At 42.0% G+C, this 15,216-nt stretch overlaps 1 protein-coding gene across 1 annotated transcript in view; it reads right to left on the bottom strand.

The window, feature by feature from the left end:
* Window positions 1-15,216, bottom strand: part of VPS13B (vacuolar protein sorting 13 homolog B) — a 327,037-nt gene that overhangs the window by 78,152 nt on the left and 233,669 nt on the right. Inside the window, exons 34-35 of the mRNA XM_054167231.1 lie at window positions 14,813-14,950; window positions 4,857-5,264 (exon numbers count right to left, since the gene is read on the bottom strand). Of these exons, the coding sequence (XP_054023206.1) occupies window positions 4,857-5,264; window positions 14,813-14,950 (546 nt within the window). The remainder of the gene's footprint in view (window positions 1-4,856; window positions 5,265-14,812; window positions 14,951-15,216) is intronic.

The following is a 15,216-nucleotide window of genomic DNA, read 5'->3' as shown; positions in this document are numbered from 1 at the left end:
TTTCTTTCCTGCTGAATTAGTTTTCAGACAGATCGATGCCCTGACTCAACTCACTGAACAGCTGCTTGAGTAACAGAGCAAGAAGAAGGCACAGCGTGGAAATGTGTGGCCACAGTAAGCTCAGCTTCTGAAGGAACTGCACCTCCTGTTTAGGCAGCAAGCTGGTGATCTCATGCCATTAAATATGCTCTGGTCATAGAAAAAGAAGGATCATGCTGCCAGTACATCAACCATTTAAACAAGTCATGGAACTGGCCCTCAAGACCAGGCAATAATGCCTCAAATCTGGGTTCTGTGCCTCACACTGCAAAATGCAGATTGAACTGGAGGGGTTGCACAGAAAGCATCAAATGTATGAAGCAAACATTCAGCTTTCACTATTCTCTGTCAACAGAACTGACTCCCATGAAAACGCTGTCTCCCCTACTACTGCTACACACAGTGCTGGGATTCACATGAAAGAAATTCCAGTCTCAAAAATCAATGCAATAAAAGCTGAAGAGATTACAAACCCAATCATATTTGCTCTGAGTTGAATTTCATTTGGAGTCTGCTTTGTAGAGTCAAGTTATTCAAACAGCAGTTGTACAAAATTAATGCATGCTGCCTTGAACCAAAGCCCACAGCTCGGTTTGTTTCTGCCCTGAGCTAACATGCTAGTTCATCAGTAGCAATCCTGAAGCCTGTTAAAATGTACCAGTAGGGAATCTGACCAGGATTAATAGTGGTGCTCAGTCCTAGGATTAGGTGGTGTCTTGTTTCATGGATTTTAGGCCATCTGTTCTTCCCTCCTACGTTCTACTCCTGCAGCACTATAAACGCACCTCCACCTCGGGGACCATAGAGAGGAATTAGAATTCTTCTGCTTTTCATTATCACAAGATTCAGTAACTCATTTCATTGTCAGGATAATCCCCTTTTACTCCTTCTTTTGCGCTTGCAGGGGATGCCAAAATGACAAATAAAATCCCAGATGTTAGAGACCCGATGAGGTCTCCACCTCTTCGTGAGTGTTGGGTTTAAGCTACTTGTGACATGGTGTCACATCTGACAGGACCCCAGTGCCCACACCCAATATTCATTAGGGTTTGTTAGTGATTTGTATAGGTGTCTACAAGCTGCACTTCCACCTCAATCCTCAGTGGTCACTTGAATACTTGGTCTGTCCTCCGGCTTTTACTGACGAAGAATTCATTTCCTATTGTTCAAGTGTTGGAAAGAGTGTCCATTTCTTTCTACAAGTGACACAGGTCTTCTGGGGGTTGTAAAAGGCTTCTTACTGCTGCATATTATTTTAGGTAGTCATATCTAATTTAATGCTTTATTTCCCCATAGGCCAACTTGCATATCTGCAGCATCCAAAGGCTTCGACAACGCCTTAGCAGAAATTTCTAGAGTCAGTTAACTCCGAAGTGAAGTTTGGTCTTTGCTCTACACTAATTAATACCTACATTGCTCTACACCAATTAATACCTACATTGCTCTACACTAATTAATACCTACATTTAGCTTTTAGTGCTTTCTGTAAAGTACTTAATGTATGCAATTTCTTTCAGGTTGAGTAAGAATAACTGCAGTGATCACGTGCTGAAATTGTGTTTTGCTTTTCCCCCCCAATATTTAGCAAGTAGTCATCTCTGTATATAAGACAAAGGGCTGGGGAATTCTGTCTATGATCTTTGGAACACTTAATGTCTGTAAGTCTCTCAGGCTGTGTAACAACAGTGCAGCAGACATGGAGAAAAGTATGACAGAATCCTAGCGTGGCTCAGGTTGGAAGGGACCTCAGAGATCATCTACTCCAACCTCCCCACCATGCCCAGGGACACCTCTCAACCAGACTCAGCTGCTTAAGGCCTCATCCAGCCTGGCCTTGAACACCCCCACAAAGGAGGTATCCGTGACCTCCCTGGGCAGCCTATTCCAGAGTCTCACCACCCTTGTACTGAAGAACTTCTTCCTAAGATCCAGCCTAACCCTGCTCTCCCTCAGCTTCAAACCATTCCCCCTTGACCTGTCTCTAGACACCCTCAGGAAAAGTCTCTCTGCAGCCTTCCTGTAGGATCCCTTCAGCTATTGGAAGGCAGCTCTAAGGTCCCCTGGAAGCTTCTCTTCTCCAGGCTGAACAAGTCAAGTTTCCTCAGCTTCACCTCACAGCAGAGGTGATCTAGCCCTTGGATCATCTTTGTGGCCTCCTCTGGACTCACTCCAGCAGCTCTGTGTCCTTCTTCTGCTAGGGACACCGGAATCGGACACAGCACTCGAGGTGGGTGCTCGGCAGAGCATGGAGGCGTTTTCATTTGACACAACTGCAATATGAGTGTTCAACACTTACAGTGTATTTTGTTAGTAGTGAAATAAAGCAATGAATTCACCCCTCTCTTGTCCAGGAGCTACATCTTCCTGCACTCATAAGAAATTCATCAAAAATAGTTAACCCAGAAGGCTGCCAACTTCCATCAGTAACTCTGGAAGGAAAACTGATCATCTATGGCAAGTTTCTGTCCTCATTTCAGCTAAAACCAAATCAAGGCATTACTGAAGGTCATGCACTTCTGTTTTCCCCCATCAGGGAGGAAATATGCCGACAACACATCCCTGTGAGGCCTGCTCTCTTGGCTAAATGATTCCTAGCAAAGAGGTTTCCTTACAAACCGACTTCCATCTCCTCCACGGCATCTCATCTGGAAAGGGGCTCGTTTACACTGTTTATAAAACACTGTCACATAAAATGTGTAAAAAAACCCTATTTCACTAAAAATAGCTTGGGTAAGTACGGGATTAGAGGAGTTTCTACTGCTATAATTGCTCCTTTGTAGTTTTTTCCATGATGTTTTTGACCAGTGTTTTTTAGCTGTGTTTATTAAAGTCAGCACATCAAAAAGGATCAAAGGGAACGCTAGTGAGAACCAACGAAATCCCAAGTGTATCGTGTTGTCTCACTGGGGAGTTATGCAGATTCAAGTAAACAAGTGCAAATTGTTGAGGTTTTAATGAAAATTTTCTACAATTATTGTATCTGAAGCCCCTCTGTCTAATAACATCTGCACAGCAGATGTCTGTGCTGTACAAAAGGCGAGCAACGCTCCTTTTTCTTCCTCTGTTTTAACAGCACATCTGAGATGCCTACTTTTGTCATTGTGCTTAGTTTGCCTCAGCAAATAATTCGTAAAGTGCAGCTGCTGCAGATGGTCCCCATAGTTCTTTGACTGTAAAATCAAAGACACAGGGAAATATTTGTGTATTAGTTTAATTCCATTAAAAAAAATGTAAAAAATTCTGACAGTAACCCTCTTCAGCTCCAAAGGTTGATCTATAAAACCTGTTGTAGAAAGAAAAGTAGTGGAGGCCTGACAGATTTAAGTACTCCTTGCTCCCACGGCTTAGCTATGACACTTAAAGGAGAAAAAAAATAATAATATTTACCTTGCATAGTTTCTTTGTAATAATAAAACAATTCTAGTTAGTAACTGTGGTATTCTTCTGAAGCTTATTTGGCACAAGATTAGAATCATAGAATCAGCACAGAATCATCAGAACACCATTTCCCCCCAAGCGAATCAAGTAGCCTCTTTCCTGAAGTTATAATTTGCACTTTGGATCCTGTCAGCACTTTAATTTCAAAGGAAGAATTTTAGCTAAAAACCCAAACAGTTTTTCCTCAAAGAACTTCTGACAGTTTCAATCAGTTTTGTGTTAGTGTGTCCCTCACAATTCTTATAACTTAAAGCAATTTACTGTATCATCACAACAGTAGGCAACTCTTCCTCCCCCCCCTGCATTTGCCTTTTTATAGGGCAAAGATAAGGCAACTTTAACTGGAAAGAAATGTAAAAAGAGCCTGTTGAGGTCTATTTCTTTGCCTCTTTCTGAAAGTTCTTCATACAGACTAACTCTTTTCCATTTGCATTAGATTCAGCATCAGCACCGCTTTACTTAACAGTGCCTGGCAGACTAGAAACAGGCTGAAGACTCATGGATAGCTTGTGACATGGAAAATAAAGACTGGCTTCCTCAGACTGCCAGAGGAATTAAGAAACAAAACTTCATGGCAAATGTTTCTGAGGCTTATCATGAAAGGCAAGGTATGGCCTTCTCAGCTGATGAAAAGCTTCAGGGTAAGTGATTACACCCCACTGAGTTTGCCAACTGCTCTAGAGAGCAGAGACAGAACAGGCTTGGCTTTGATACGTTGAAGCTTGCTGTGGACACCAGAACGAACCATGGGATGGATGATGTACAAATGACAGAGGGAAAGAGGATAATGACACAGAACTATTTAAAGGCCTTGTACTCAGCTGCAGTGCTCTGTGTGCTAGGGTTGCAATCCAGTTGGAAAAGCGTGGGAACGCAGGCACAGCTCCTGCCTGCGCTGCTGTTTATTTATGGATAAATCAGGAGCTTCAGGCTCCAGCACTTCCAGGCTTTCATGGCCTAGGGACCTTTTATTTTTCATCTTAAACTTTTAAAGCAATAAAGAAGCACAGAAACTTGCTGGCCTGAGGATAAATATTTCTGATGAAAAAAAGAATCAATCACCACCTTGCTTGGCTTACAACTTGTTCCTCTCAGCCACAGACCATTTTACCTTGCAAGCTACTCTGCCAGATGCCTACATCTGGCTCATCTCCACATCATTCAAATGCACCATCTTATTGATTTGATTAAAAGAGGTGTCCCTGCCCATGGCGGGGGGAAGGCTGGAGCAGATGATCTCTGAGGTCCCTTCCAACCTAAGCCAGCCTGTGATTCTATGTCAGCTAAAGGAGTTCCCTTCAACACCCACACTTTACAACAGTTCCTAAACCACCACTGGCACACATCAGCAGCACTTCCAACTGTCCAAAAACTCTTACCTGCAGTTTTATGTCCACCTTTAATATTCAGGCTCCCGCTGAGGTTTGATAAAGAGGCTAACAAAGAAGGTTTACTGGGATGTGGGATGGTTTCCATTGAAACAACCACCTGAACAGTGTGAATGGAAATCTTCTGGAAGCAGGAAAGGGCTTGCCACAAGCTTTCCTGAACTGAAGCCTTCTGTGCAGCACTGGTGTGTGCTACAGGGAGCAAATCCATGGCACTGGAGTGTTTGGGTAATGAAGAGATACCCTCCTCTGGAATAACACCAGCAGATGGAGCAGCCTCCTTCCTGGGCTCATCATCATTTCTGGTTATGATTTTCTTCAAAAAGTAGTTTATTTGATCAAGTTTGACAAAGCTGAGGCTTGCTTTCAAAGGTTTTGACACATCCACATTTATGTCAGCTGTAGAAAGAAAGATGAGAAGCTGTAGTGCAACAATCCAAGCAATGCAAAAATGTTAGGTATTTAAGTTTAGACAATGCTCTTTTTTACTATTTCATTAGGACAGAACCAACAGTAAAATATGAAGTTCAATAAGGAGAGGTGCAGAGTCCTTGTGCTATTGCTAGACACCCATATGGAAAGTCCATCTGCAGCCTTCATGTAGGATTCTTCCAGGAATTAGAAGGCAGCTCTAAGGTCCCCCCAGAATCTGCTCTTCTCTGGGCTGAACAACCCCAGCTATCCTCATAGCAGAGGTGCTCCAGCCCTTGGATCATCTTTGTGGCCTCCTCTGGACTCACTCCAGTAGCTCTGTGTCCTTCTTATGCTGGGGACAGCAGAACTGGAGGCAGTAGTGTAGGTGGGGTGTCAGCAGAGCAGAGTCAGGGGGCAGAATCCCCTGTCTTGCTCTGCTGGCCACACTCCTCTTGATCCTATCCTAGAATAGGATTTGGCTTCTGGATACTTCTGTATCAATATTTTTAATTAAAGGCAAGGGAAGAAAAACATCAGAACACAGGGGAAACTCTCTTTGGCAGGGTCTTCTTGGCTTCATTACCTAAGCTTGTAAGTTAGTAAATGAGGAAAGGATCCTCACTGCTTGGTGTGAGAGCTTTCACATCTAACTGCTTGGTCAAAGGCAGGTTCTATTGCCAACACTTTCCCACAGCAGTATATCCCAAAAGAGGAAAGAGCAACAAAATACAGCCAAAAAACCTGCTTAGACTGAAGCTGACAGAAAAGGTATCAAGCTAAAGCCAGAAAGTAAACTTATTGAGAAAGACTTAAAGGGAGATAAATATGAGAGCTCTCTCTTGGGCTTTCTCAGGTTAGGGAGGACACAAAGCACTGGGGAAGCTCAGTGGTGGAACTGGGCAGCTGTGGTCCTGGGCCTGTATTTATCAGTGCTGCTGGTCACTTGTTTTCACAAACATTGCACTCATCTGAAAGAGTAAGGAAAGAGCAGACACTAGAACACCTGAAAAGTGCAAATGACTTCTCTGCTTTGTTTGGAAGCTGCACATGGCACACAGAACAATGTTGCCATGACTGATAACATCACAGAGGTTTGCATCAAGGTCTTATTTCCATTAATTGCAGAAAATGTAATTTGGGAACCTTCACTGCAATATTTCAATCATCTAATACTGGCCTAGGTTATTTTGACAGCTAAAGAAGATTCTGCAGAGATTCATTGGCATGTCAACTAAAATGTTCAAACCCCCAAAATCCAGCTGAGCCATCAGCATCTTTTTAGGCTTTGCCCAATTTTACACTTTACACTGCCAAAGAATCTTTAACATTCTTTGTAAATTAAAACTTAAGTGATGGACAGAAATAGTGAAAATGGATGAAATATGAAGATAGATATTCAGCAGCTTCTCCACTCACTCAAAACTGGCTCAAAAGAGATGGTACGATGTACAGGGACACCTGGATGTGGCTGGGATAGTATTTCCAGGGTGCAAAACCCAAGGGTAACAATCCTTTTGTTTCATTTTAAACACCTGGGGAAGCACACCACACAGCACTGTGCAGAGTCTACAGCTGTGGGAAAACACAGGTTCCTGTAATTCAAACAACTCTCTGAGTTGTCCAGAACTACATCAGACTCAGGACAGGGCAGAAGATAGCTCAAAGTCACCTTTAAGTCCTCAACTGCACCATTCTTCCCCTTGACTGCTAGTGACTAGTTACCACAATTACACCTCAATGCTTTCTTTAGATGTAAGACACAACAGCAATAACTTCTTTTGGCAGGTGTTAGCTATTTCCAGCCAACAAACAGCAAAGAAATACCTGTGCTTGTAAAGAGATGGCATCCAATGGAGTTATTTCAGTCCAAACTAGATGGTATCAAAACAATATCACTGCAGTGTAACACTTGGGTGTAGAACTTCACTTAGTCTTTCTCCCTCTCTCATTTTCTCCACTGACTATGTTTAAATCAAACCAAACTGGATGGCATCAAAGCAATATTACTGCAGCGCAACACTTGGGTATAGAACTTCAATTGGTCCTTCTCCCTCTCTCATTTTCTCCACTAGATCTCTTACATTAGGCTGTAAATCCCTGCCTGTCAATTATTAGTTTCTAATTACCCTTCACAACTTTCTGAACAGCTACTAGGAAACAGAATGATGAAATAACTATTGAGTTAAAAGGAGATTAAATAAATATAAATAAATTACACTTATTATATGCTCCCACCACACCAGGAGATGACTTAACAGTGAAAGGAAAAGAGTCACGTTGCAATAAATGAAATCAGAGAGGGAATTCAGGTCCCAGAGGCGATTCTACAGAGTTTATGTTAATGTACACCTTGTGGGAGACCAAAAAATCAACTGGAATAGTTTCCTGAAAACTGTTTCCAGCTATTTTCTCATTTAAAAAGTTCCAACTTCACTTGACCCATTAGTCATCATATTACTTTCATTTATTATGTATTTTGAAATCTATTACAAAAAAGCCAATGGATTCAATATGGTCCATTTGAACAAAATCATAACATCTATAAAAGAAAACCTAGGAGCAGCCTGCTGAAATTTCTGTCTGAAACTATTTATTTCTTGGTCTTTTTATTACTGAGAGCTTCAGCTAAAAAAAACCAAAAAAGGCAGATAAAATAGGAGAATTTTGCCCTTGATCTCCACAACATTCAGATTTGTACTGTGAAGATAAAGTTTTATTCTGTGAGCTTGGGATAATGATTATTACTGAACAGGACTTCCAATTGGTAGGCTAAGGATGAATAAGCAACACAAAAATAACAGAGCTCCTAGCAAGCTGTTTGAGGTCAATCCCAGCTCTTACTGAAGCCAGTAGGCTTATTCTAATATATACCATGACTTAATGTACACCAGGTTACCGTTTCTATGAGCAATAAACCACCATAGTGTACTCTTAAGATGAAAACCCAGAAAGTAAATGGCATTAAAATTTTTACAAGCTTTATTTGTAAGGCTGGGATCTTTTCACAGACTATGAGAAATGTTGGACTGTGAGAGAGAAAAATCAGGTATTTTCCAAAAGTGTGTTCCCTTCTCATGCTCCTCATTCTGTAATGGATGTTTTCTTTCTTGCAGCTAGTACAGAAGAGGTCGGGTCTTTTTCCCTCAGGTTGGACATGGTCTCACTCTCCCCTACCCTAAGGAGGCTGTAAAATATTAAACTAAATAAATAGCACTGCTATAGAAGAAAAACACTACTTTCCCTAAACTCTTAGGAGGATTGAGTTTCCTACTCCTAAACAGGAGAGGAGCAGGCAACAGGCATGAAAGATTTTGCCACGAGTAATATTCTTTCTCTAGGAGCCACCCATCCTGATGTAAGGAATCTAACAGGAAATCTGAGGAAGGTAAAGGTAATCTTGAGCCCTGAGTCTGATTTGGTGTCAGGGTGGCCTTTTGGTAACGAGGAAATGGCTGAATTGCAAAAATTCAATTTATAAGAATAGGAAAGAGACAAGCAAAGAAAAGATTAGCTGCACTGTTCTCAATTGTGTCTGGTCAGGCATCAAAAGAGAAACAAATTAAAAGAAACTGAAAAGCGAGAAGAATACAAACTAATTGTTTTTATCCTCTAATTCATCATTCCCAATTTGGATCAAGGGAAGAGAAGGAAGAAACTTGAGACAAGGCTTCAGAGGCCATCTGCAGTCCATCTTGTATTCTGCTTCTGTGAGACAGATGCCAATTAGTCTGGAAGAGGCTGGCAGTCACTGCTCAGTATTTCTGCCTGCTGCCATCTGTGTGCTGCAGCCCCACAGAAGCGGCTCTGGAGGGCCAGAATGGACGCGCCAGCCTTCAGCAAGCTGAGTCAGCTTGAGCCATACAGCGTGTTCCCCAGCAGTAACAGCTCCCACTTCCATGTAACAGCATGTTGTTGCCATTACACAAAGGCGATAGCTTTATCTAGCCAGTGCCAGGGGCTGAGAGCTCAGACAAGGCTCAGTGACGTGATTCTATTATTTTAAACAAAGGTATCACAACTGAATGAAAATAAATTGTTGTGGGTTGAGAAGACCAAAGCCACCATTAATAAAGGATGGAGGGTCACTGCTGCTCACGGAATGCTGACTGAAATTAAGCAGCTGGGCAACTACTGAACACACTCCAGAAGTGTGCTGGAGGCTGGGTGGCAAAAAACTGTCATGGAGGCAGTGGGAAGTAAAGTAAAACCCTAGGTAAGAGACACATTAACCCTCAGAAGAGAGTCAGAGAAGTTGGCAGCACAACACAGTGAGATGAAATAAACTGCTCCAGGTCACAGAGCGCATTTGTGGAAAGGAAAAGAACTCACAACCACTAACTCTCTATTTTCTGCTTAGCTGCTGAATAATACATCTATATTAAGACACACAGGACAAAAATCAAATGGAACTTCATGAGATGTTTTAAACGGTTCAGAAGCCTGCCAACAGCCAGAAAAAGATACCATGAAAATCTTTTTCCAACTTAGGCATGTGGCTTGGGTGTGCAGTTTTCATTTTCAGCATCTGGGCATTTAAGAAACAAAATTTCAAGTAAGTGTTGTGGACACTGCTTTGAGAAAGGCCCTTTGATAATTCTCTGCATTATTAAACTGATATTGTAGCCAATAGATGTGTCAAAACCAAAGCAATACCTACAGGCTGCTACACCTGTTTGGAATATTGCTCTCTGCCCCCTTAATCAAATAAATATCATTTCATGGCTACAGTGTCAGTGCTTTAAAAACTTGTTTGTAAAAGAGCAAAAAGAAAAAAAAAAAAAAAGACCTACTAGAAAGCTCAGAAGTTTTGCAAATGATCCAGAGTTAATTAGAAAAGTCTGCACCCTGGCTAGTTCCCCTTCTCACGTGTCAGCTCTCATTAAATCAAAAAATTCTCATTTCAAAGTTAACAAACACCATGGTTAACAAAACTGTTAAACTGGGATCAAGTGGGCACATTCCTTGGTTCCTATGTGATGTCATGCTAAGCAGCCCACAGCTGAACTTGCAAGGAGTATGAATGATTTTTCAATATATTAGGTATCTGATCTAATGCTAATTTTCTCTCTATAGGCTAACTGTGCTGGGAACAGGTGGCCCTGCTTTCAATTACGGAGGGCTAACATGCCAGTGTGAGGCCTGGATTAGTTCACCTTCTCACAGGGAATTTGCCTCGGTTGGGAATGGATTTATTATGGCTTCACACATGGAATGGAGCTCATGTCAGCTGAGGGCAGTGATACATCATATGATTCAAATTAACCTGCTGTGGACTGTTCCGCAGGGCTGATATTGTGTATTAAAATAACGACATTTTTAAAACAGCTTGAAAGAAACCAGGATTGCTGAAGTGCAATGGTTCCAATTTGTTCCAACTAATCTATCACCTGCTGGAGATATTATTCTAGTGGGTTTCTGGTAGCTGCTATTTTCCAGGTTTCTCCAAACCACTGACCTTGCTAATGGGTACAATTGTTGCCCCTGCAAAGAGTGGGGGAAAAAAGCAGGAGAGAGTACATGGTGCAGTTTTGTTTCTAGCTTTTTATGCATAACCCCAGATCACTGTGCTGTTCCCCTCACAGTGTACCAGGGAGGGACTGGCAGGAAAGAGCATAACCCCAGATCACTGTGCTGTTCCCCTCACAGTGTACCAGGGAGGGACTGGCAGGAAAGAGCATAACCCCAGATCACTGTGCTGTTCCCCTCACAGTGTACCAGGGAGGGACTGGCAGGAAAGAGCAACTGCCCAGGTCCCCTGGTTGTCACTTTGTCTTTCAGTGAGACATGAAATTTCTTAGTTTGGCTGGTTATAACCACAGTTATTTCACATCTAGCCCAATGTCTTCCCAAGAAAGATGAGGCATAAACCATCTTCGGTTTAAGGCAGTTTGTATGAAGGTTTACTTCATAAACATGTTTTGCATCATTTGCATGCAGAAAGAATGCCTCACAGTGACAGCTTTTATACCTAAGAAAGCACAGGTGATGAAAAAATAAAAATCCAAAGGAAGGACTGGAAGGTAAAGAGAATAACTGCTCAAAACCTATTAAGACAGTCATCTTTGTTTCTCACCTAATGAGTAACATCTAATGCTGAAGCAATCAAACAGTTCACTTCTCTGCATTAGAAAAGAGTTAGATGTACAATTCAGTAACAGACTGAACATAAAAGAGAAAGGGTCTTATAAACTGATGGAGATGAAATTTACAAAGATTTAAATAATTAGTTACTTTAGAAAGAGAAAGACTAGTCCTTCAATACACTGTGGGTTAAAGTTAAGGTCTGTTCCCACAGGGCTGGTGATGAATGCTTATTTCTTCTAGGATCCTATTACCTTAAATCTGGAAGAAATACCATTTTTCTTTAGTTGCCAAAAATGTACAAAATAATCAACTCATGTGGCAAGAAGTGCATTACTGTATCCTGTTCTTCTCATTTAATTAGTGGTTTCCAAGTTTAGCTACTTGCTGTAGTTTTTTCATCTCCAAGCTAATATGGACTGACAACCTGGTTTCCTTTGTGGTGAAACCAAACAATTTTTCTATGGAATACTATCTACTTATCTGCCTCGGCTGACAAACTATTTACAAAGACTACCAGTTTTATCTAACACAGCAATCACTAGGAACCACTTGCAATTTTCTCCTGTTTCTTTTCTTTCTTCATTTTAACTGCCTGTGTAGGAGTTTGCATCACAACACATAGGCACGTTTGATTGGTGTATTTGACATTTAACCCTCAGCACAATAACAGCGTCTTCTGTAGGAAAAATAATCTTACAATCACATCATAGAATCAACCAGGTTGGAAAAGACCTCAGAGATCATCAAGTCCAACCTATTACCTAATAACTAACACCTCATGACTAACTAAACCATGGCTCCCAGTGCCACATCCAAGCCTTTTTTGCACGCCTCCAGGGACGGTGACTCCACCAGCAGACCACTCAGCTTTGCACACCTCAAATCTATATGGAAAACTGTGTCGTTATCCCAGCTGCTCCATTCAGGTTTTTGTCTGCACAGCTTTGAAGTGTGCTGACTTTCAGAACAGCAGAGCAGGTACCACCTACTGCTGCTTCCAGTGCATGCTAACAGTTTCCTGAGCGCAGTTACAAAACACATAAATCAATATGGCAACAGAGAAGGTGCTTAGAAAATACTCCAGAGCAGGCCTGCAGTGCAAACATACTGCAGCAGTACACTCAGTTATTCAGTTTACTCACTGTGATGTCTCCCATCACAAATATTGCTCCTCTAGTGACCTTACAAGACTCTCAGAAGTTGTGCTGAGGTTCTTGTCCTCACTAAACAACTGCCAGCTTAGTTAGAATCTGGTGATGCAGATGCTTTCTCCAGGCCTGCTGGTGGCCAAGCTACCTCATCCTAGAAGAAGTTGTGGTTAGAGGACTCTCCCTGCAGGAGACATAGGAACTGATTTTCCAGTAGCCTGCTAAGGAGCTGTCAAGCTTTCAGAACTCTGCATTTGCCGTTCTGATGCAATCACATGTGCAAAGTGCCTTCCATTACTCATCTAATGAAGCCTCCAGCCCCCAAGGAAGGTTTCTTGAGGTTAGGTTTGAAAAGGATCTCATAGTGGCAACAGGCAAGGTCACAAAAATCAGCAAGGAATGCAGAGCTGCTTTGTTATATTACAGTGGCAAAACACTTAATGAAAATTCAGAGCAATTACTGTTGAGTCATGGGTAATGATAGTTCCAATTAGCAGCAAAAAGGTGATTAAAACAAGTTCCTTTTGGCTAAGGAGAGATCCTGGAAGAAATCTGAAGGTTTACATGCTTTTGTGAGATTAAATAGACTAATAGATTAATTCCCTGTGCCTCAGTGGCTTTCTGTGAAATGGTGAGGACATACTCTTCCATCACCCACCATGGGAGGGCTGCATTTCTGTAGTGCTCAGGTCCTACAGCAGTAAGCAACACAGAGGAAATACATAATTGTGCTGTAGAGTCAGGTTTAGACAGTATGCTGCAAGACTGAATCAACAGGTAACTGGGTGAAGGGGAAAGCCCAGTACTGAAGAGCTGCTCACTAAATTACTGGTAACAGCTCATTCTGAGTGCTGAGGAGAGTAGTAGTCGTCAAGGGGGGGGGAATAAAGTTATAGAATAGAATAGAATAGAATAGAATAGAATAGAATAGAATAGAATAGAATAGAATAGAATAGACCAGACCAGACCAGGTTGGAAGAGACCTTCGAGATCATCATCAAATTCTAACAAATATGCATATGAGAAATGAGTTATGATGGCACAGGCCCACAGAAATGTATTCTCTAACTTTCAATACAACCTCAGTTCTACTCTTCATAGTAATAGAAACACAAAATTCACAAACCAGAGAATGGATGACAAAATTCAGTTTGCACACTAAAGGAATGAAACTTCGAGTCATGTTATTTGAAGTAAATGCTAATGAACCTTCCTATTACACCAGTTTTATTCTGTGTTAATTAAATAAGCACAGTATCACTGTCTGTTAAATTCTACCACTTGAGATTACAGGAAGGCAATGCCAGGTATGTAGATTCCACAAAAAAAAAGCAAACAAGAGAAGGCAGCTTACAACAATATTCAGAAACATTTTAAAAGTTAGCATTTATAAACATAACTGTTGCAGAATTTCAGTTGCTCTAGGGCTAGAAGAAGGGAGAATAGAATACATACATAGAATAAACCAGGTTGGAAGAGACCTTCAAGATCATCGCGTCCAACCCATCAACCAATCCAACTCCGCCCAAGCAACTAACCCACGGCACCAAGCACCCTGTCAAGTCTTCTCCTAAAAACCTCCAGTGATGGCGACTCCACCACCTCCCCAGGCAGCCCATTCCAATGTGCAATCACTCTTTCTGTATAGAACTTTTTTCTAACATCCAGCCTGAATCTCCCCTGGCGCAGCCTGAGACTGTGTCCTCTTGTTCTGGTACTGCTTGCCTGGGAGAAGAGACCAACATCCGTCTGTCTACAACCTCCTTTCAGGTAGTTGTAGAGAGTAATAAGGTCACCCCTGAGTCTCCTCTTCTCCAGGCTAAGCAACCCCAGCTCCCTCAGCCTCTCCTCGTAGGGCTTATGTTCCAAACCCCTCACCAACTTTGTTGCTCTCCTCTGGACTCGTTCCAGCAAGTCAACATCCTTCCTAAACTGAGGGGCCCAGAACTGGACACAGTACTCGAGGTGCGGCCTAACCAGTGCAGTGTACAGGGGCAGAATGACCTCCCTGCTCCTGCTGGCCACACTGTTCCTGATGCAGGAGGTGTCATTCTGTTGGAAATTTGCCAACCCCACTCTTCTTGAGGAGCAGAAAGCAAGTAATCAGACCTTACACCTATGACTGGTACAGGACTGATGATTCCTCAGCTTTGGTTTCAGTTTGGGCTAATTACTGGGGGAGAATGTCACATTCAGCAGCAGGAATAGAACACTTTTCTGACGACCTAATGTGTGTCTCTGCACGTGCATATCCACAAACAGATGACATTACAGAGTAAGAGATTGAAGTGCAGTGCTTACCTGGTCCATTAAGGAAGTCTTTAATTTGCACAGTGATAAGAGGAGGTGGAATGCCACTTTTAGCATCTACTTCTCCTGCTACTGTCTGCAACCAAACCGTGCAATAATCCAGAGCTTCTGGTAAAGTCTTCCCAGGATCTACAGGTATGACAACAATCACAGTCATGAATGATATTCCAGGGCTATGATAACACACAAAATGGATTAAATGAAATGAAAAAGGTTAAAGTGTAGCACAGCAAGTAATATTCCTAATTCACTTGTTCCACAGAGGACTTGTGCCTGCAGGCAGATGCATGTGTCTTACAATGCATGCATATACAGGCAGGAGGGCAAAGCTGCAGCTACAGAAAATGCAGAAAACCTGCAAAAACAGCAGGTAAAATATCAACAAAAGGCACCAG

This window comes from Dryobates pubescens, chromosome 14 (assembly GCF_014839835.1).
Source record: "Dryobates pubescens isolate bDryPub1 chromosome 14, bDryPub1.pri, whole genome shotgun sequence".
NCBI lineage: Eukaryota > Metazoa > Chordata > Aves > Piciformes > Picidae > Dryobates > Dryobates pubescens.
Note: the sequence above shows the minus strand (reverse complement) of the source record. Positions and strands in the feature narration are given on the sequence as shown.